Source organism: Tamandua tetradactyla, chromosome 1 (genome assembly GCF_023851605.1).
Source record: "Tamandua tetradactyla isolate mTamTet1 chromosome 1, mTamTet1.pri, whole genome shotgun sequence".
NCBI lineage: Eukaryota > Metazoa > Chordata > Mammalia > Pilosa > Myrmecophagidae > Tamandua > Tamandua tetradactyla.
This window is the reverse complement of record NC_135327.1, coordinates 28,870,898-28,893,212: the sequence shown is the minus strand read 5'-3', so window position 1 is coordinate 28,893,212 and position 22,315 is coordinate 28,870,898. Positions and strand designations below refer to the sequence as shown.

The following is a 22,315-nucleotide window of genomic DNA, read 5'->3' as shown; positions in this document are numbered from 1 at the left end:
TCTTACAAGCCATGAAGTACTATTCTGGAAATGAACGGGTTCTATGACAGAATAACCGAGTCTCAGAAGTGAAATTTCTGGATCCATGCAGTGAGATATTCATTACACATACTGTTTACAAGAGCAGAGATTGGAAAACCACCATTCCATCTGTTTAAGTGATAGAAATATAAATATATAGCAACACAGTACTCAGTTCTTCCATTCTGGTACTTTACCTACTGGTCTTTTTTTTTCTTATACTTTAAAAAAGGTAATAAGCATACTGAGATCTGGATATACAATTACAGTTCTGCCTTTTTTTTTTTTTACCATGATAAGCCTTTTTTATACATTGTCAAAAACTCTAAAATAACTGAATGCTATTTCTTTTTAGAAAGGTATTTGGATGTATTTAATCATTTCCCCCATTTTCGGGGCATTTAAATTAAAAAGGAAAAAAGGAAGCAGAATATAAAAAGAATATACAATTTCAGCTGTGCAACAAGTATATGCATAGAAAAAAGCATTGGGAAGAAAATACGGGTATTTTTTTCCTTTTTCTGCATACTGCATTTACAGTGGGGGTGGAGGGCAGTCCTTTTTGGGCCAGCTATGGCTTCATAGCAGCCCCACAATGGCAGCTGGCACAGCAGATGATTACCTGTTTCCTGCTTGTTTTTTACTTGGCCTTTGGGGATCAGCCACTGCACCCAAATTCCCCAGGGTTAGTCAAAAGCCTACAAAGGCCTCAGCAGGTACCAGGAATGAGAGCCGGGACCTGTGGCAGGTGGAGCATGTACCCTGTCTCTAGGGGCCAGCCCTATTTGGATCCAAGCAATTGAGGTCACTGACCATGAGGATTTGGTGTTAACGAATCTTTTGAATTTGGGAGAGAAAGTCCAGGATATCTGGATTTTTAATGTGAGGATTCCTGACTTTTTATTGCTAGTGGCTAATTCAACTTTAAAACTACAACAAATTTATAGATAATTTCTGTGTACTTTGAGATAACTATAATTTCAAGTTCATTTGTGTATATGCCAGAAAAAGTTGTTTTCAGAATAAACTGGGGAGTGTAAGATACAATTGAGATTTAAAAAAAAACCTGCAGTGACTCTAGGCAGGCCAAACTAAACATAATCATATGCAGGGAAGATCCACAGCCTCAAACCAGTCACATCTGCAGGAAAGAGACAGCTGACCCATGGCACTATAGGAGAGAAGGGCAGCAAGGAACAGTGCAAAGAAACAGCAGCAGAAAACCTGGAGGAGAAGAAAAAAGTGCAAGGCTAAGGAAGGAATAAGAGCATGACTACTCCTGCCTCCTGGTTGTATACTCAGGAGGGTTATATACGCCATTGCCCCAGCTCCAGGACCCAGCGGGCCTCATCTACCACCTGATACTGTTCCTGCAGATTCTTGTTCATTCCCCTCCAAGGAAGAGACCCCCAGAGGAAGGCTTTACCCAAATCTCCTGTAGCGTGGCACTTCCCAGGGGACTACACCCTGCGGAGCAGGCTGTTCCTCCTCCCACAGGCCCAGACTCCCTGCAGTGAGGGCTGAAAACAAGCTCCTCATCTTCAGAGCCAAACCAGCTAAAATGCTGTCCTTCGCTGCCCACTTGAGTTATTATGACACCACTTATTTATGGCACCCACCTTGGGACTTGTGGGTTAAAGGAAGTCTCTTCCAACAGGAAAATTTACCAGTCCATCCCTAGAAAAGAGCTGAATTTGACCAAAAACAATCACTCTTGGAGACAGGAACTATAATAAATAACCCCGCCAAGGCAGGAGGTTGAAGAGGGTCTTTTCTTTCTCTTATGTCAGTTTAGCAAACATTTATTGGTACCATCTATGTGTTGGTGATAGAAAATCTTTGACAACTTTTAAAAAGAAAAGCACTTCCATATCTTTTCTCGTGCTCAGAATGTTTTATATAAAAGAGATTCTGACAGTTGGTTAAAGTCACTGTTCCGGTTATTCAAAAACATCATTCTTTACTGTTTGGATACTTATCTTGCTTTTTTCGACGGCAATATGTGAAGGAGTAAATATTTTAATTAATAGTAGGCTTTATTTGGGACCCTTTTCAAATATTTACAAATACAACATTTTAATCCAGTTGCTTTTTATAGGGGAAAAAAAATCTATTTTGGCTATAGCGCTTGATGTGTAGCTGATAAACATTAAAGTTGCCACAGTAATCAAGGCAATGGGGTTTTGGCATAAGGGTGATCTTAGAGACCAATGGGATAGAATTGAGAGCCCAAAAATAAATCCTCACATTTATGGTCAATTGATTTTCAACAATCCAATGGCAAAAGAATCGTCTTTCCAAAAAATAGTCCAGAGATAACTGGATAGCCACATGTGAAAGAATGAAGTTGGACCCTACCACATACCATACATAAACATTAAGTCAAAGTGGATCACTTTTTAACTGTAAGAGCTAAAACTGTAAAGCTCTGAGGAGAAAACATAGGAGTAAATCTTTGTGATCTTAGGTTAGGCAATGATTTATCAGAAATAGCACCATAGCACAGGCAAAAAAAAAGATTGATAAGCTGAACTTCATCAAAATTTAAAACTTTTGTGCTTCTAAGGACATCATCAAGAAAGTAAAAAGACAATCCACAGGAAACCCCTGATACTGTGTCAAACATTAGAGACACTCAGATCAATAGGCCAAGCCCTTAATCTTAAAACTTGCTCTTGTGAGGCTTATGTATATAGTGGAGAAGCTTAACCTGAAACTATAGCTATGCCTAAGAGTTCCTTCTGGAGGACTTCTTTTGTTCCTCAGATGTAACCTCTCTAAGCCCAACTCTGTGTGTGAAACCATTGCCCTCCCCACTACATGGGACATGTCAATCAGGGGTGAAAGTCTCCCTGGCAGTGTGGGAGATGACTCCCAGGGATGAGCCTGATGCTAATACTGTGGGATCAACAAGACCATCCCGACCAAAATGGGGAAAGAAGTGTAACAAATAAGGTATCAGTGGCTGAGAGAATTCAAATAGTCAAGAGGCTACTCTGGAGGTCACTCTTATACAAGCTTCAGTTAGACATTGCTATCCATCATAACTTGCCAAACCCCAACCAAAACCATTCCTGCCAATCCTAAAGAACATGTAGGACATTATATAAGATTCCAAGCACTAGGTTTTTTTTCCAGAAATCTACAACATCCAGATAGGTCCCTGGACGAGATACATCTTAAAATGCAAAAGGGCCAGCCATTCCAGAACATAAACTAGTTCTATCCCCGTATCCTATATTATCAACAGCCCCTTCCAACATGAAAATGTTAGAATGGACATAGCCCAGCTACCCATAAAGAGTGGGAGAAAGATCAAAGATGATGGTGGAGTTATACAGAGAAGGTAGGGCTTAACAAATGAGTATGATTACCCAATCATTATGTTGATATTTCCTTTAGTCTTCAGTATCTTAGGGCAGCTAGAAATAAAAACCTAAAATTGTGGAATTTTAACCCATACCAAACTCTGAAATCTGTTCTATAACTAATTGTTGCGATGTGCTTTGAAATTTATTGCTTTTTTGTATAAATGTTATTTTTCACAAAAGTCGATTGTGATGATAAATGCACAGCTATATGATATTATGAACCATTGATTATACACCCGGGATGATTACATGGTTATGTGAATATGTATCAGTAAAAAATAAATAATTTTTTAAAAAAATAATGCACAGAAGGGGAGAAAATATTTACAGAGCATCTATAAGGGACATGTGTTCAGAATATATAAAGAACTCTTAGAACTTAAGAAGGAAATCAACCTTTTTTTTTTGCACGGGCAGGAATTGAACCCAGGTCTCTGGCATGGCAGGTGAAATCTCTGCCTGCTGAGCCACCGTGACCCAACCTCAACCTGTTCTTAAAATGGGCAAAGGATCTGAATAGACATTTCTCCAAAGATTTATAATAAAAGGCCAGTAAGCACATGAAAAGATACTCAAAATCATTAACCATTAGGGTAATGCAAATCAAACTATAATGAAATACCATGTTATACCCACTAGGCTGACTAGAATAAAAAAGACAGGCAGTACCAAATATTGACAGTTATGTGGAGAAAGTGAATCCTGACACACTGCTAGTGGAAGTGCAGTGTGGTATTGCTACTTTGCAGAACAGTTTGGCATTTCTTCAAAATGTTAACCATAGAGTTACCTTATGACCTGCAGTTCCACCACTAGGTATCTGCTCAAGAGAAATGACAGGTTTTGTGCATGCAGAAACTTTTTGGCTAATATCCAAAAAGTTATAGCCTAAAATGTCTGTCACCTGATGAATGGAGGAATAAAATGTCATATATTCGTACAATTGATACATTATGCTAAGTGAAAAAAGCCAGACACACAAAAAAATCACATATTGAATGATCCATTTAGAGGAAATGTTCAGAATGGGCAAATCTGTAGAGACAGAAAGCAAATTAATGGTTGCCAGGGACTGGGGGGTAGGGAGAGAATGGAGAGTGACTGCTAATAATGGGTAACTTTTTGAGGTGATAAAAATACTCTTAAAATTACTCTTAAAATAATTTATAAATGTACTAAAGCCATTAAATTGGACACTAAATGGTGAGCTTTATGGTATGCATATGCCACATATCTCAATAAAGCTCTAAAAAACAGACATGTTAGGTAGTTGAGCCTGCCTTTTTTTTTGCCTGCCTTTTTAGAACCTACACAATCTTCTGTCTCCTTACCAGTATGCTGCAAGCTAAGAGATATAGTGTGGCTTCGCTGTCCCCTGCAGAAACTCCTGGAGATCAGGAGATGTCAAATAAAACTCCAGAATGCCCTTCTATGAGCTAAAAAGCCCCAAAGTGAAATGAGCTTTCAGAGGAGATTTCAGAGGAGACGGGAGTAGAGATCAAGGCAAGTTTCATGGGTAAGGCAGCCTTAGTGAGCTTACTTCTCTTCCATTCTCTGTTTTTGTGAAATGCTCACCCAGCACATAGAAGACAGGACCATGTCTTATTCGGTGCAGTGCTTAGTCCTTGCTCCGTGAAATGACTGAAATAAAAAAAAACTGGTTTTAAGCCCACCCCTACCCCCCAGACTTTTTAATATTTATGTGATAAAAAATGGCCATCTTCATCAACCTTATTACCTAATACACTTTACATTGCAATAAAAGTAATTTGTTTTTGTAATAAACAGTAAGAGAGTGAGATTGTACGTCTTTTATATCCTTACTTTACCAGTTACTCTCAGAGATTTGATGACAGTGACTCACCCTAGCTAGAATGTGTCTCTTCAGTTAATAGTAAAAATAATCCTTTCAAGAAGAGAGTTGACTTTTTAAGAATAAGACTTATTAAACAGATCAGACAGTGGGGAGATTCTGCCTGAATGTGGTGGTTCCCAGCCAGCAGTTTGAGAAGCAAGGAGCTGTGGGAGGATGCGGTTGGTGGGTTTGTGTCCTGCACCAGACTTACCTGTTTCAGTGGCTTTTTTTCTCTTCAGTGTCGTAAAGATTTGTCATTATAGGCTCTATCTTTTAATCCTTATTTTCTCCTTAGCCTTTGGCTTGTATTTTTCTTTGTTTAGCGTAGCTTTGTTATGCAAACGTTTGTATTATTCTGTAAAAAAACTTATCAAGCTTTATGATCTTGCTTTAGAGGACATTCCTTACCCAAGTGATAAAACATTTTCTTCCTGTAAATTCTTACTCTTTTATAGGTTTTCTTTTTATATTTGGGTATTAATGACTCTAGTCCAGAGGTTGTCACTCGGCACTGTTGACAGTGGGTCCGAATCATTGTCTGTGGGGGAACCATCCGGGCATTCGGAAGGTTTGGCAGCCTCCAAGGCCTCTGCCCTCTGAGTGCCAGGAGCACACTCCCGCTCCACAGTCGTGAGAGCCAAAAATGTCTGCGCACGTTTCCAGTGTTCCTGGGCTGGGGAGAGGCAGAATTGCCCACAGTTGAGGGCTGCACTCTCAGAAAATATTCCACACTCTTTTTTCCAGGTAGGGAAACTGAGGCCCAGAAAGGTAGAGTGACTTACTCCGTGAAGGCAGCTGAGACAGAGCATGGCAGAAACCTCGATTCAAAATGGAGGAGGCAGGAAAAGCCACTTCTTGCCCTTATGTTTTTATTCTTTTTCCTTCTTCTTTCCCCACCCCTGGTTTACAGATCTCATTAAATTCATTCCAAAAATTTTATCACTGGGTACTTGCTGTGTGCCAGGCACTGGGCTTGGTACTGGGATATAGCAGTGAGCAAGACAGTGTAAATAGACAAAGCAGTGAAGGGGTTTCAGACAGCGAGCAGTGCTGAAGCAAACAGAGAGAGGCTGGCGGCCAAGGGAATTGGGGGGCAACCATGTTAGACAGCGTCTTCACAGAAGCCCCTCTGAGGAGAGGACAAGTTCTCTGGCACAACCTTATGCAAGGTAGAAACCACCGTGATAACATGGAGGTGGTGTAGACCCACCCTCAGGCTTGTTCTACCAGGGTGTCTTGGGGTCCCCCAGATGACCCTCTTGTTTGAGATTCTGTGGGATTGTAGCTGGGCTCACAACTAAGGTTTATCTCAGTGACGGGTTAAGACCATAAGGGAAATGAACCATTGGAGTCTGGAGGGTTGCACGTGCCGACCTCCTTCTGCTCTCACCCTCCCATGATGGGTCACCCAGGCTGCCCTCTTCCCTGCAGCGAAAAGTCAGCAATACGTATGCGATGCCCAGGCACGCTTATTAGAGACCCAGTGTCCAAGGATTTTACTGGGAGTCATGCAGGCACCTCTGCCTCACACACACCAAAATTCCAGAGCTCTGGAAGGAAAGCAAGTGTTCCATACAAACCACGTAGTTTATACCAACTGTCTAGGCACAGCAAGGCCTCTGGTTGGTTAAAGAACTGCAAGAACATTCCCGAAATCCAAGTCCTCAGGTGCCAGCCAAGGGCCAACCTTTTAAAGATAGTACTCTTGGGCTTGCTATACTAACTCCTTTCTGCACATAGGGACTTCAAAGCCAACGCTTTGACACAGGAACTGAGTGAACCAGTAGATGCAGGAGGGCAACAAATGTGACTTTACCAGGGGCTTGAGCGGCAGTGATCAGGCTGAGTGAGGGTTTGAGGGGTGGCTCCCACTCCATAGTAGCAGGATCTGTCTTGTCTTCTGCCCTCTCCAGTGTGGGGCTGCCTTTCAGGAAGACGATGTCATTGTGCTCAATGGCACCAAGGAGGATGTGGAGATGCTGAAGAAGAGGATGGAGGAAAGAAGGTTGAAAGTGAAGCTGGGAAAGGTAAGGGGAGTGCTTGCTTGTGTCCCTCCTGTTCCAAGAGCCCTCACATGTGCTCCTGCTGCTCCTCAGGTCTGCCCAGCTGCCTCCTCTGTCCCAGAGCCTCAGGCAAGCTCCCCTTACCCCCCACCCCTCCGCCTAGCCAGGGTGTGACCACTAGCTGCCTAGGAGATGGTCACGATAAAAGTGATTTCTTACAGCCTACAAGGCCCTGGGGTTAGGAAGACAGCAGCCTGACTCAGCCACACCCTCGCTGTCTGGGCATAGTAGTTCAGCTTTTCTGGGGCAGCTCCTTCATCAGCACCCTGGGGAGAGTCCCAGCCTCCAAGGGGGCTTTGGGTTGTTAGGTGGATTGAGGAGCTCATGCCTGTAAAGCGCTTGTACCTGGGTGAGCCCACAGTTGTTGTCATGGTCATTGAGTTTATGAAGAGTATGCAACAGTGCTCATAACTCAGAAAACAGGAAAATAAAAGTCACCCTCTTCCCACCACTGTGGGAATCGCCCAGGCTACCCAGATTTTACTGTGCACGGGAGTCACCTGGGAATCTTGGCTCCAGCAGGTCTGGGGTGGGCCCTGGGAGTCTGCATTTCTCACCCACTCCCAGGCCAGGCGGATGCTGCACTTGTAGGAAGGAATCAGCCCCCTCACTTCCCAAGTCCCTCCCTCGGGGGAGTCTGGCCAGGTGGTGTAATAAGTGGTTAAGGGCCCTTGGGCTCGCCAGGGATAGCCCTGCCGACAGTGCCCCAGGCGGCAGCTCCCTCTGAAAGCAAAGCCTCTGGGGAGATGTACAACTGTGAAGGCTTCGTTTTGTGCTTTTTAGAAATTGCTTAAGATATGATGTAGGTTCAAAACAATTTATCAGCTAAGAAATCATTCAGTGAGCCATCGATTCTGGACTTCCAAATGGAACAGAAATCCTGCGAGAGGAAAAGTGATGGCATCTGCACTGAATGGGCAGGAACAACCACCACGTGGGCTTAGGTATTCATCTGCAGGCTCTGAAACAGAAAGCGGAAATACAGTTGACGAGAAATAATCAGTTTCCATAATACCAATAATACAATTTTAAAAGTATTTATGGTTAATAGCTATGTAATACACTTTCTATGAAGAGCAGACTTTTCATTCCTTTAAAAAAAAAAAGATCAGGCTAAGGATAAACTTGGCAGAAAACTTTAGATGATCAAAACTTAGGCAAAAGATGTTTGAAAAAAATGTGAGAGGACTTCCGGAGAAGATGGCAGCTTAGTAAGACGCGCGGGTCTTAGTTCCTCCTCCAGAAAAGCAACTAAAGAAAGAGAAACAATACGAAACAGCTCCCGGAGTCACGACAGAGACCAAAAAGACAGCGTACCCCATTCTGGAACGGCTGAACGGGCAGGGAGAATCCGCTGCGGTGAGATACCCGAGGGGCACACGTTTTCCTGGCCGGGGCGGCTGGCGACTGGGGTCCCCTCCACGCACGTGGCTCCCCGGTCTGACTGGGAACGTTGGATAGCGGGGCCCTCCCGTCACGCTTGGCATCTCGGGCCAGCTGGGCAATTTGGACCGGCACTCTCCCAAGCCGCGGCGGCCAGCGACCCCCGCCTCCACGCGCGGTTTTCCGGGCCGACTGCCCCGCAGACAGACGACTGCCACGAGCGCCACCTACTGGGCAGGAAAAGAAAAACAGCCCAGAGATTCCACAGAAAAACCTTTCAACCAGCTGGGTCCCACACCCAGGGAAATCTGATCAAATGCCCAGACACCAGCAGAAAATAATGGATGACGCTCGGAAAATTGAAGATATGGCCCAGTCAAAGGAACAAACCAATAGTTCAAATGAGATACAGGAGCTGAGACAACTAATGCTGAATATATGAACAGAAATGGAAAAACTCTTCAAAAACCAAATCAATAAATTGAGGGAGGACATGAAGAAGACATGGGCTGAACAAAAAGAAGAAATAGAAAATCTGAAAAAACAAATCACAGAACTTATGGGAGTGAAGGACAAAGAAGAAAAAATGGAAAAAACAATGGACACCTACAATGGTAGATCTAAAGAGACAGAAGCTACAATTAGTGAACTGGAGGATGGAACATCTGAATTCCAAAAAGAAACAGAAACTATAGGGAAAAGAATGGAAAAACTTGAGCAGGGAATCAGGGAACTGAATGACAATATGAAGCGCACAAATATACGTGTTGTGGGTGTCCCAGAAGGAGAAGAGAAGGGAAAAGGAGGAGAAAAACTAATGGAAGAAATTATCACTGAAAATTTCCCAACTCTTATGAAAGACCTAAATTTGCAGATCCAAGAAGTGCAGCGCACCCCAAAGAGAATAGACCCAAATAGGCGTTCTCCAAGACATTTACTAGTTAGAAAGTCAGAGGTCAAAGAGAAAGAGAGGATCTTGAAAGCAGCAAGAGAAAAACAATCTGTCACATACAAGGGAAACCCAATAAGACTATGTGTAGATTTCTCAGCAGAAACCATGGAAGCTAGAAGACAGTGGGATGATATATTTAAATTACTAAAAGAGAAAAACTGCCAGCCAAGACTCCTATATCCAGCAAAATTGTCCTTCAAAAATGAAAGAGAAATTAAAACATTTATAGACAAAAAGTCACTGAGAGAATTTGTGACCAAGAGACCAGCTCTGCAAGAAATACTAAAGGGAACACTAGAGTCAGATACGAAAAGACAGAAGAGAGAGGTATGGAGTAAAGTATAGAAAGAAGGAAAATCAGATATGATATATATAATACAAAAGCCAAAATGGTAGAGGAAAATATTATCCTAACAGTAATAACACTAAAAGTTAATGGACTGAATTTCCCAATCAAAAGACATAGAATGGCAGAATGGATTACGACCCAGCAATACCACTGCTAGGTATCTACTCAAAGGACTTAAGGGCAAAGACACAGACAGACATTTGCACACCAGTGTTTATAGCAGCATTATCTACAATTGCAAAGAGATGGAAACAGCCAAAATGTCCATCAACAGACGAGTGGCTAAACAAACTGTGGCATATACCTACGATGGAATATTATGCAGCTTTAAGACAGACTAAACTTATGAAGCATGTAACAACATGGATGGACCTAGAGAACATTAGGCTGAGTGAGTCTAGCCCAAAACTAAAGGACAAATACTGTATGGTCCCACTGATGTGAACCGACATTCGAGAATCAGCTTGGAATATATATCATTGGTAACAGAGACCAGCAGGAGTTAGAAACAGGGTAAGATAATGGGTAATTGGAGCTGAAGGGATACAGACTGTGCAACAGGACTAGATACAAAAACTCAAAAATGGACAGCACAATAATACCTAAGTGTAATGTAACTAGGTTGGAACACTGAATGAAGCTGCACCTGAAATATTGTTTTTTTGTTTGTTTGTGTGTTTGTATCTTTTGTTTTTATTTTTTTTCTTTTTCCTTTATATATATATTTTTTTATTAGTATTATTATTTTAATTCTCTTCTCTGTATTAACGTTCTATATCTTTTTCTGCTGTTTTGCTAGTTCTTTTCCTAAATCGATGCAAATGTACTAAGAAATGATGATCATACATCTATGTGATGATACTAAGAATTACTGAGTGCGTGTGTAGAATGGAATGATTTCTAAATGTTGTGTTAATTTCTTTTCTTTTTTTTGATTAATAAAAAAAATTAAAAAAAAAAATAAAAAGAGAGGGAGTTCCCCTCATCAGGATCTTATGAATTTTAACTAAGGAGACTCTAAATGCTGTCTCCAAATTTGCTGTGGATTTTACTCATAAAATTTGGAATGCTGCTTCTGAAACTCTCCAGTACTTCTGTTCAGGTGTTGGTGCCATCGTATCTGGTGATATAGCTATGCTTTACTTTTAAAATCTCTTTCAATTACTATCTTTTAATTATATTCTTTAATTACTTTCCTAATGAAACCTGTCATTATATCACTGAAGTCTGTGTTGTCCATGAATCTGAACTTATAAATTAAGTGACCACAAATATTACATTGCCTTTCAGGCAACAAAATTGGTGCTATAAGCAAGATTCACAATTCAGCATGGCTTCATAGTGGTGAAGATCAATAAAACAAACTAAAAAATATGGATTGCACACTTCTGAATATTGTAATGCTTTATTAGTACCATTCTTGATTAATTTAAAGTTGTCAGTATTTTATCCTTTTTGTATGCAAAATGTTGTTTCAGATTTGAATGTTTTGTAAGACATTTGGAAATTTGTAAGTCAATAACCCCTCATGTTATAATAGCAGCAGCACTTCTTAAAAATCTGTAATTTGCTTGGCCATTGGGACAATTTAAGTTTGAACGTCTGATTACAGGCCACAGTGTCAAACATTAAAAAAAATAATAATAATAATAATAATGTGAGAAAGATACTCTGCTTTATATTGCTGGGCATTTAGCAGTGTCAAGATAAAAGTCTGTAATAATTTAAGTTTTTCAGAGGGGCTTTTTAATAAAAAACGTAGTTGGGAAATAGGCAGCACTATAACTTACTAGAACAATGTATGTAAGAGGACTTATGGTCGTGAGGTTTCAAAAGCTGATGCCTGAGTGCCTGGTGGCTATTATCGTTATTCTTCATGAATCCGAGATTCTCAGAAAGAGCCAGGTCCAACTGCATTTTTTCCTTTTATCATTTTTTTTCAGGTATAAAATAAATAATGCATGTAAGTAGTTCTGTAGAAAGTATACCCAGATTTTATAATCAAATGCCAATGGTAATATTCTATGGAGCAGTTTTATAAAACCTTATATACAACATTCGTGAGACATTTAAAGAACCACTGGATTGTTTGTTTACTAAAATAAATGTAAGTGCATTCATTCTAAATTGGTTTTCTAAATTACTGTGATTTTATCATAAAAGCAAAATACGAAAGGAAAAAAATGTTTTGCTTGTTTGTCATTGCTGCCATTGATCAAACTCTGTTTGCTCGAAAGGGCAAAATTGTATTTAGTGGAAACTACTGGAAATGTTCATATAGTATTTAAACCTTTTTTTTTTTTTAGTGAGTTTTCTCCCCTGCCCCAGGCTTTCTGCCAAGTTGTTCAAAGCTCCATGGAAATTACATGCCCCTCTCTGTGCAAAATGTTCACTGGAACTACTGGGAATGCCTCTTAGATACTGCTACCAGGATACCAAAATATTTCCCAAATAGCCCCAAAGCAGGAAACAGGGCATAGCATTTCCTCTGTAACTCGGTATTGCTTATTAAGATAATTCCAGCAATAATTAGAGAGGGCTTAGAAATAACAGTTGTCTCAGTTCTCTGAAGGACTGGTTATTCCCTCCAAAATTTATATGCATGTCTCGCATATGTGAAATGAACAGAGGGTTTTTATTTGTTATATAAGTGTTATAAATCACATTGCATGCATATATTCCAAGTTTAAGGCCGCTGCCTGAAAAAGGGCCTTCTGAATTAGGCTGTGTATCTTTACGCCACCTTTTGGGTTCTATGGAAAATGGCATTTTAAAGTACGTTCTCTGAGTATAGCCCTGTTTTCTTTTCTGTGTTTGAATCACTACAGAGACGTCTGTGTAATTTTATAATTTTGTTTACTTTTGCTGATCAAAATAACTATTATAAGTGACAGAATTCTAGTGCCTGAAATTTAAAAATCATAGCAAGGAAACCCAGAGTGTATCAAAGCAGTTGGACAACTTCAAAAAAAGAGTTACTGGAATGGGTAAGATTCAGTAGAGATTCAGTACATGTTCATGCTGACTGAACTATAAATGTAACTATATATAACTTTGGGTATTATTCATCTAACTGATCTTTTGTGTACAATACCACCATTCATATTGACTGTTATCACTGAAATCTGTCATCTTCATTAAAAATTTTTGCAACTGTGATTTAGGCAAATAAAAATAAAGTCAAATCTCTATAGATGGGTTCTTGGGTGAGGCAAAAAAGGCATAACTGGAAACACATGTAAAAGATTAGAATTTATGAAGTATGAAAAGTCTTTTTTTTAGGAAGAGTAAATGTCTTGTATGAAGAGACTCAGCCTGACAAATAGGGCTCACAGGATGGCAGGTAGCCAGACAGAAAGTTTTTTCTCTTATTTTCTTCTGTTAGAGAAGTTGTGGGTTTACAGAACAATCATGCATAAAATTTAAAATACAGGATTCCCCTTATACCAATACAATACCTTGCATTGATATGAAATATTTGTTTCCAATTGATGATGGCACATTTTTCTAATTGTACTGTTAATTAAAGTCTAGACTGAAGTTTGAAATGGTGTGGAGTCCTACCACGTCCTCTGACTTCCTCTTCCTTATTACAGAAAGCAAAGAAACCCAAGGTGGCGGAGTCTGTCTCAAAGCCAGATGCCAGCGAAGGTAAGATGCTGACAGAGGTACTTGGATTAGTAAAACAGAATTGTGTGCCGCTTTCCTACATTCATGCTTTTGTTTTGTTTTTATTTTGCTTGCTGCTGTTTTTATAGAATTCCCGGGGCCATCAAAAGGCATGACAGGAAAGCCTGAAGAAACTGGCCTTGATTCTAAAGAGAAGAAATCCAGCACAGCTCACAAGATTCCAGGTTGGTCCTGTTGAGACAAAAACAAACTGTTCAGAAAGCTGGAAACCCTGATGGTTTTGACATGATTTATTGCCTTGAACAATGGAGAAAACTCTAGTTTATCTTTAATCCTGTGTCTAAATGGCTCACTGAGTTCTCTTGAGGGAAATGACTAAGAAATATATAATATGCCTCAAATCAGGAATCCTGTCAGGATTGAAAGGATCTGTCCACGAAAGCTCATTGTTCCATTTTCCTATTGAAGTGTCCACTAGTACCTGCCTACAGAGGCCACAAGGAGAACTGGCCTCAAGCACCCCCTAGAGACTGGAATATGAACTGAGGCTGCCCTTGATGTCTTTAAGGTCGGGTCCCTGAGTGCACTGCACCTGGCTCTGGGAGCCCCTCCCTCCTGTCTACCAATTGGCCAGTTACCATAGAGCCATTCGTGCACCATCCAGAAGTCAGGGTGTTTTTCTTGAAACTCACTAGCTTTAATTCAAAGAAAATAGTATTTACTGCACAAAAAGAAAAACCCAGATTCGTTAGGGAAAAGAATACATGGTAGTGTGTTATAAAGAGTGTCAGTAGTGGTGAAGAGAGCGGCAGGCTCTGGGTTGCAGTCCCCACTCTGCACTTAGTCGCCATCTGACCTGGGCTGGGTCATTCAGTCCCTTGGCCCCTCACTTCTCTCCTCTGCAAATGGGGCTAGTCAGACCACCCCATGCAGGTTATCTAATGTTATCCCAGCACATAGGAGATGCTAATATTAGCTCTTAAAGTTATTAGTTACTATTGTAAATGATAGATTTAAATCTAGTAGCTTTGTCTATTTTTTAGGAGTTGGCAGTTTAGATGCTAAATTTCAACATTTCCCAAGAAAGTTGGGGGGAAATGCCAGGGATTCCCTTAACTTACTTTTCCCCCCCTTTTGTTGAGAATGTGATGTTTGGAATGATCCTTAGTTGCAAACTTAAATTTTTTTCTTTTTCCAGCAACAAATGGGAGCTCTTCTGGAAAAGTTGGGAAGCCTCCATGTGGAGCCACGAAGCGGTCCATTGCTGAGAGTGAAGAATCCGAAGCCTACAAGTCCCTTTTCACAACACACAGCTCAGCCAAGCGCTCCAAGGAGGAGTCGGCCCACTGGGTCACGCACACATCTTACTGCTTTTGAATACGTCCAGCAGCAATTGCAGGTCCTTCCTCCTACAGGTTCTTTTCCCTGTAGGCAGGTCGTTGTAATCATTTCGGTGTGCTGTTTCTCATCTGGTGTAGCTCTCTACTGGTATTATAAAGTTGTCTTCCCGAACTTCCAAGCTGGCCGTGGTCAGTCTTGCCCATGAGGGCCCCGTGAGTTCCGGGAGGAGCCGTGGAGCATGACTTGCGGAGGGACCATGCTGGGCACCTGCCCCTGTCCCCTCTTCTCGGGCCTGCATTTATGCTTGCTTCTAGCCGTAGCTGCACTTGGACCTTTCCAAGGCCAAGAGAGTTGTATTGGCTGCACTTTTTATCCTTGAAATAATTAAAAACTCCAGATTCCTTACTGGTGTGTGGTTGGCCTATTTTGAGTAAAATTCTAATGGTTTTGCCACCAACAGTAAATAATAGAACAGGTGAAACCGAACTTTAAGAAAGAATGAATTTCCACAATGTCTGCTGGAGTCTTTTATGAGTATCATCTCTCTGTTCCAGCCCGAGAAGGACTGGAGGCCCTAGTGATTAGAGAAATCTTCCTTACTTCCTTCATTTTGAAAATAGAAGAAATTTAATTGGGTACCTAATGATTTGATACATAAATAAATCAATCAAGTCTGTCTTTTCTCTCATCTCTATTAGAATTTTCTTGATTTTACCTTCAATGAATGTTTTGGTAAGAAACTTGCAACCATTATGGTGATAGAAAAGGAACAAGTGCCACAATATCATATGAATTCCAACTTTTCTTTCCCTCAGACAAAGGTAAAAGGGGGAATTGTACTTAAAATTGTTGTATTCTGCCTATCTATGATGTATCATGGTGTCAGTAATTATTGAATCTTCCCTTGAGATTGCTAACTGTCAACCAAGAAGGAATATTTGGGTGTTTTAGAGCTGATAAAATGCAATATACTAGAAATGGGTTGGCTTTTACAATGGGCATTTATTAACTTACAAGTTTACAATTCTTAGGCCATGGAAATGTCCAAATCAAGGCATCCACAGGATGATACCTTCTTCCTGAAGAAAGGCTGCTGGTATCCTCATCTTTCTTCCCAAAGACTAGCCCCCAGTAATCCACAGCTCCTGTGTCACATGGCAAAGTCTGCTGGTCCTTTTCTCCCAGGTTTCGTTAACTTTCAGCTCCTGGCTGCTCCATCTCTCAGCTTCTCTGGCTTTTCTCTCTCATCTTCTCTGGGTGCTTCTCTGAATTTCATCTCCACGTTTCTCTGGGGGGCTTTTTTTCTGTGTCTTCTATCTTTTATCCTCTTTTAAAGGACTTCAGTAAAAGGATTAAGACTCACCTGGGGCAGGCCTTGACTGAAATAACCTCATCAAAAGGCTGCACCCACTATAGGTCTGCATCCGCAGAACATGATCTCTTCTGAGTTGACATACAGCTTCAGACCATCACACTGGCTCTCAGCATTGCTTTCTTCAGATGATTATATCATTGAGGCTTCAGCTGGTTCTTTATTCCAGATTGCAGGTCACTGACTTCCCTTAAAAGGTGGGAAAAGGAGTCGGGGATGGCACATCAGGGGTTGGAGGTAGGCAGGAGAATTCTGTGTCAGAGAAGCCATGGGCGAGATCCAAGAAAAGGGTAAGAAATTGGAATTCACCTGCTGCTCTTTCCAAACCCTGCTCTTACCCTGTGATTCTATGCTGGGAGCTGATGGGAGGACCTGGTCCCCAGGACACTGCAACTTTGTGATGACAGAAGCATTTGACTTGGAATTGCTAACTGATGAATTAGCTATTCTGTTTCCCTGATTAGTTTTCTGTGCAACCCAGTTAAACCATTTTCTAGTTGGGGTTTTTGTTTTGTTTTGTTGCCTTTTTGGTTTTGTTAGATTATTTTCATCATAATTGTCTTTTTTTAATTTGATTAAAATTGCCTTTTTTAAAACAGTTTAAATTTTGCAAAGAAAACTAGATTAATCCATTCAGCCAGATTTTATAAGTATTCTGCCCTCAGGTGTTTTCTGTTATTTTTTGTGGCCATTATTTTTGCCAATTTCAATTTCCCTGATTTTAGTCTGTTCTTTTGCCTTATTTCTTTTTCTTTTTTCTTTCCCTGATTTTAGTCTTAATCAGTTGACTTATTTTTGCACTGATTATTTTTACCATGTCCAGCTCTTCCAGCTACCCATTCACAGTGTCCTCAGCCTCAAAACGTCAGCACTTCTCAATGCCCTGCTTCCTTCCTTTCAAGATACAGCCCAGTCTCCTCATGCACTGACCTGGCTCTGCTGCCCTCTCCAGCTTCACCCATTCTCATCCCCACAACATGCCCCCCCCCCCCGCTATTTTCTTTCTCACTGTCCCCCTCCCCAACCCCAACCCCTTACGGCCCCTCAAGTGCTCAGCAGCTCTCCAGAGAAGAACTTTCTTTGGAGATTTTTGCAGCTTTTACTATTTAGCAAAGGCATGCCTCTTCTTGGAGCCTGAGGGTCACTCTGATGGGCGCAGGGTGAGGGACCAGCATTTGCTTGGGGAGGCTGGTGTCTGCTGTGTGCCGGCACTCAGAGGGCAGCAAGGCAGGCTGGAGTGCCCACAGGAAGAGCCAGGTATGTGCTATGCTTGTCTTCTGGGGCTCTTGGCAGCCCAGTGAACTGGGACCCTCACCCTTGTCCCATTTCACAGGTGGTCAAATAAAGCCCACAAGCTCACAGTCCTGTCTGCTCTGAAGCTTACAGGACACTTCTGGTCTCTCTGACAAACACTCCCAAGTGAGTAATCAGTGGAAACTACAGGATTCCATCCGGGACACTGAGCCAAGGTTGCAGGAGCTGGGCTTAAGAGAAAGGAAAGAAGGGGCCCTGAGAGCTCTCCCCTAGTACCCCCTACCACCACCAGGACCCAAACTTAGCTTTTTCAGCCATAAAGGAGATAGGAGGTGAGAATCAAGAAGATGAAGAAAATCTCCACAGTGTGGTCTATTTAACTTACTGCTCTCTTTCAGTGAAATTGAAGTCTCCCCAAAATGAACGGAGAAGGTCATCACAAACCACTTAATATTTTGACCCAGAAGGAATTCTGGCTCAGAGATCTTTCTAGGAATACCTACTTCACCACTGGTCCCTATTCTGTTTAAAAACACTTCAGACTTTCACATAAGATGTAGGAAAAAAATGTGATTCTTAGCATTAAATATGCATAAGCATTTCCAAATAACTGTCATGTGTGACAAAACTTTACTGAGCTGTTATTTGGGATTATGTATATGATTGAGGTCAGTTTGCCCTTTACTATGCCATACCATAAGCACCACATTTGGCAGTACTGTTTGGGTAGTTGACTTAAAATGCAGGGTTCATGCAAACCTGGGGGGGGGTCAGGGGGGGCAGTGAACCTGAGCTCTCCCCCCAGCGCCGTATGGGCTGGTCAGGTGAGACTGGGGACAGAAAACATGCTTTCAAACGAGGGCAGACTCTCTAGCCTGCGGCCGCAGGTCTCAGAACAGTTGCTTCTCACCTAACAAAGCCTGTTTGCTCCTTGGTCCTGTGGACCTGCACCACCCAAATCCTGTCTGGCCAGGCCCCTGCAGAAAGCATCCAGCATCTGGCACATGGATGACCTCTCTGCACAGTTGAAACTCTCCCCCTTGTTCCTAGAAGTCGACCTTCATCCCTGCCTAGAGCACAACCTGGTTTGGGGCCCAGCGAAAGTGCCCGGCAGACCCTTGATTTCACACTCAGCAGGAAGTTCTAGTGAGCAGTGGTGAGTCAGGCCCTATGTTGGGCCTCTCTGATGCTGATGCCCAGGGGAGCAAGCGCAAGCCTTGTATTCCATTAGCCAGCATTTTCTTTTTCATGTCAACTTTAAAAAAAGGTTCTTTCAGCCATACTGGCCAGTGGGTCCTAGTTGTGTTCCTGGCATTAGCCTCAGGCTTTGCACAGGCTGTGGTCTTCCCTCGGGGTCTTCATATATGCCTGGATGTCACCCCCCTCCCCGTCCACCTGGCCAGCTCCTAGTCCCCCTCAAACCCTCCTCAAATACCCTTTTCAGAAAAGCCTGCCTGGACATTCTAACCTAGCTCAGTCTCCTTGTTAGGTGCTTCTAAAGCTCTCCATTCTTATCACAGTTTTATTAAGTGCTACTCAATGGAGGGATTGCACAGTCAGATACCTAAGGGAGGCAGGCAGCCAGGTCAGTGAGTGTGAGTATGAGGCAGGAGAGAGGGGTAGGGACTGGAGGCAGCACACCCATCTCGTGGGCAGTCTCGACTTGGCTCCAGCACAGGCCAGCCTGTGAGAGTGTGGCCTGAAATTCTCAAATCTTCCATGTTCTCCAAGGGAACCAGAAACTTGGATTTTTTTAAGTGAAGTCCACTCCCGAATGTTGGCAAATAATTAAAAAAAAAAAAAAAACAATGTAGGCCAAACAAAGCTCGTTTCATCTGTGGCCCCTGGTTTGTAATCTCTGGTTCTGTGTCTGCCTTTCTCAATTGACTTTTAATTCCATGGGGCACATGCCATGTCTTCTCTGCTCACCACAATGGCTCAAGCAAAGGAAAAACAGAAATGAGGTAGTGGAGGGCCTCCTCAGTAGAGCACCAGGGGCTGAAAGAATGTATTGGAGAGGAGGTGGCATCCCAGCCTCGTTCCATTCTCTCTTTTTATTGCCTACTGGAAATTTCTCCATCTCCCTTTAAATCCACGCCCAGGCCAGTGCCATGGGCCTCAGCACCCTTGACCCTGAAGCAGTCACAATGGCCCCGGAGCTGCCTCTGGCTTAGGCCCTCTGTGACATCACCAATAGCCAAGCAAGAGGCTCAGTCTCCCAGTTGCGAGGGCAAACACCCCACCATGAGCAACTTCCTCCCCCATCTCTCCTCACCATGCAGACGCTGAAATGGTTCTTTTTCCTGCCACTGTGCCTCTCCTGCGGCTCAGTTTTTATGTTTTCTCCTCTGAGCGATAAAGCCAAGGAACCCCAGGGAACGGTGCCTTGCGCAGGGCACTTTCGAATTAGGCAGAATCTCCCAGAGCACACCCAAGGCTGGCTTGGGAGCAAATGGCTGTGGCTCTTTTTTGTTGTTGTGCTGTTTGTGGTACTAAAGTTTCAAGGAGGTAGTGAGAAGAGTAAGGTAAGGATGGCCTCCTTCTTTCAACCACACTGATTCGGGCTCAGACATCTCTGACTCGGAGAAACAGGCAGGACTGTTAATCTGACAAATTTGGACAGAAAGTTCCTACCTCGAGGTCCTGACAAAGTTAGCAAGTTCGCTTCCTGATGTGCCAGTCAGTGAAGACAAAAATTCCCCAATGCACACAGGCTGGGACTAATAGGTGAAGACAACCTTCTGTTTCTGGGGTGAATAAAGCCTTAGCTCAGTATTTATCATGTTAAATGAGGGTTTTTTTGTTTTTTCTGAATTGAGGATAGAGTCAAGAGCTTGATAGCTTGATGGGTTTCAGGTCAGAATTAATTCACACAAAGCCAAATTTGCCGTCCCCCGACTTTTTAATTTCCCTAGCGTATGGCTTACTACAAGTTGCTGAACTAAATGGAAATGGAATCATCATCCCAAATAAAGGAAATAAGAGGTGAAAGAGGTAAAGGAGTGACTTGTCCCTTTACCTTTCAGTTAGACAGGAAAGAGGAGAAAAAGGTGGCTGCGTTTTCTTCCTAGACAGGCGCAACGCCTCAATGGACCGTGTCCAGAATGACTAGAGTAGGACGTGGCAAACTTCTTCTGTACAGGGACAGTAAATATTTTCGACTCGGTGGGACATATGGTCCATGTTGCAGTTACAGCCTAAAAACAGCTGTAGGCTGGAGTAAGTGATTGAGCCTGGTTGTGTTCCAGTAAAGCTTTATTTAAAAACAGGTAGTGTATTGGACTGGGCCAAAGCTTGCCAACCCTGGACAAGAGCAATTCTAGGAGCCTCTTTTCTTAGATCTGTCCAACAGCCTTGAAATAGGGTCAAAACTGGCTGAGTCAGTGATATTATTCACGCTGGGCATCTTTCCTGACAGGATCTGGCTTCTACTGGCCTTCGGCGCTGTTCGTTTCGCACTCCACTAAAGAAAAACCAAAATGCTTCCCCCAACAAAGACTATGCATTCAATACGTTGACCCAACTTGAGATGGACCTTGTGAAATTTGTATCTAAGGTGCGGAATCTTAAAGCTGCCATGGCAGCTGGCAGTAATCTCAAACTTCAAAGCGCAGAGGTGCCTGCAGAACCGCACAACAATGTTACAATATATGAAATATGGGGAGAAGACGACTCCGAGTGAATGGATTCGTGTGTCAAAGTAGGAGAGAAAAAGTTGAATGTTGACAAACAGTACGCAAATTAATAAACTATTCTGAAGAAAAAGAATTCTCTCATTGGAGACCTTTCTTTATAGCTTTTGCTTGGTTTTAATAGAAGGGAAAAAACATGTGAGACCAGTGGCCATCATAGAATTTTGTTTTGCTTTTGTATTTGTTTCTGGCTTCCTCTACAGCCTTGGGTGGTGAGCAGGGTACCGAGAGCTGCACTGAAGCCCACGATGATGCTGTTGACCATGGCACAGTGGTCCACGTAGGATCATAGGGTCTGGGTGGAGTAGGATAAGATGCTGATCTCATTTTCATAGAAACAAACCCTTGTTTGTGTTTTCCTTAAAAGTGTAATTTGTGAAGGGTGGGCCACAGTGGCTCAGCAGGCAGGGTTCTCGCCTGCCATGCCAGAGACCCAGGTTCGATTCCCAGTGCCTTCCTGTGCAAAAAAAAAGTGCAATTTGTGCAAAAGAAAGGACTAGTTTTTATCTTTTTGACTTACTACATTACAAAGGACATCTTTAACTATAGGCGAAATCAGGAGATGGCAAGGGGATTCTAGAATCATTTTAATTATTTTACCCCTAGAAAAGTCTTTTTTTTTTTTTTAACATTTTGTGTGTGTGTGTGTGTGTGTGTGTGTGTGAAATATAACATATATACAAAAAAGCAATAAATTTCTAAGTACATTTTAACAAGTAGTTATAGAACAGATTTTAAAGTTTGGTGTGGGTTACAGTTACACGATTTTTCGTTTTTTCATCTAGCTGCTCCCAGACTCTGGAGACCAACAGAAATATCAACATAATGACTCAGCAGTATACTCATTTGTTAAATCTTATCTTCTCTGTTATACTGTAAAAGCAATAAATTTCAAAGCACATCGCAACAAATGACTGAAGAACAGATTTCAGAATTCAGTGTGGGTTACAATTCCACAATTTTAGGTTTTTATTAGCTGCTCCAAGGTACTGAAGCTAAAAGTAATAGTATAAAGATTTGGCAATCATACTC

General features: G+C 42.1%; 2 protein-coding genes across 5 annotated transcripts in view; both read left to right on the top strand.

The window, feature by feature from the left end:
* RTF2 (replication termination factor 2) overlaps positions 1 to 15,653 on the top strand; it is a 50,084-nt gene extending 34,431 nt beyond the window's left edge. For 3 of the 4 annotated variants that reach the window (XM_077113380.1, XM_077113391.1, XM_077113401.1), the window contains 4 exons: positions 7,161 to 7,274; positions 13,591 to 13,645; positions 13,753 to 13,848; positions 14,823 to 15,653. In XM_077113380.1, coding sequence (XP_076969495.1) covers positions 7,161 to 7,274; positions 13,591 to 13,645; positions 13,753 to 13,848; positions 14,823 to 15,001 — 444 coding nt within the window. In that variant the 3' untranslated portion in view covers positions 15,002 to 15,653. The remainder of the gene's footprint in view (positions 1 to 7,160; positions 7,275 to 13,590; positions 13,646 to 13,752; positions 13,849 to 14,822) is intronic. The other variant, XM_077113408.1, reaches the window with a different exon arrangement.
* A 4,112-nt stretch (positions 15,654 to 19,765) lies between these two features.
* On the top strand, positions 19,766 to 21,359 carry LOC143644407 (protein FAM209-like). The gene is made up of 2 exons (XM_077113344.1): positions 19,766 to 20,116; positions 21,010 to 21,359. The coding sequence occupies exons 1-2, from the start codon at positions 19,868 to 19,870 to the stop codon at positions 21,271 to 21,273; spliced, it is 513 nt and encodes a 170-aa protein (XP_076969459.1). The 5' UTR covers positions 19,766 to 19,867; the 3' UTR covers positions 21,274 to 21,359.
* Positions 21,360 to 22,315: the final 956 nt, after the last annotated feature.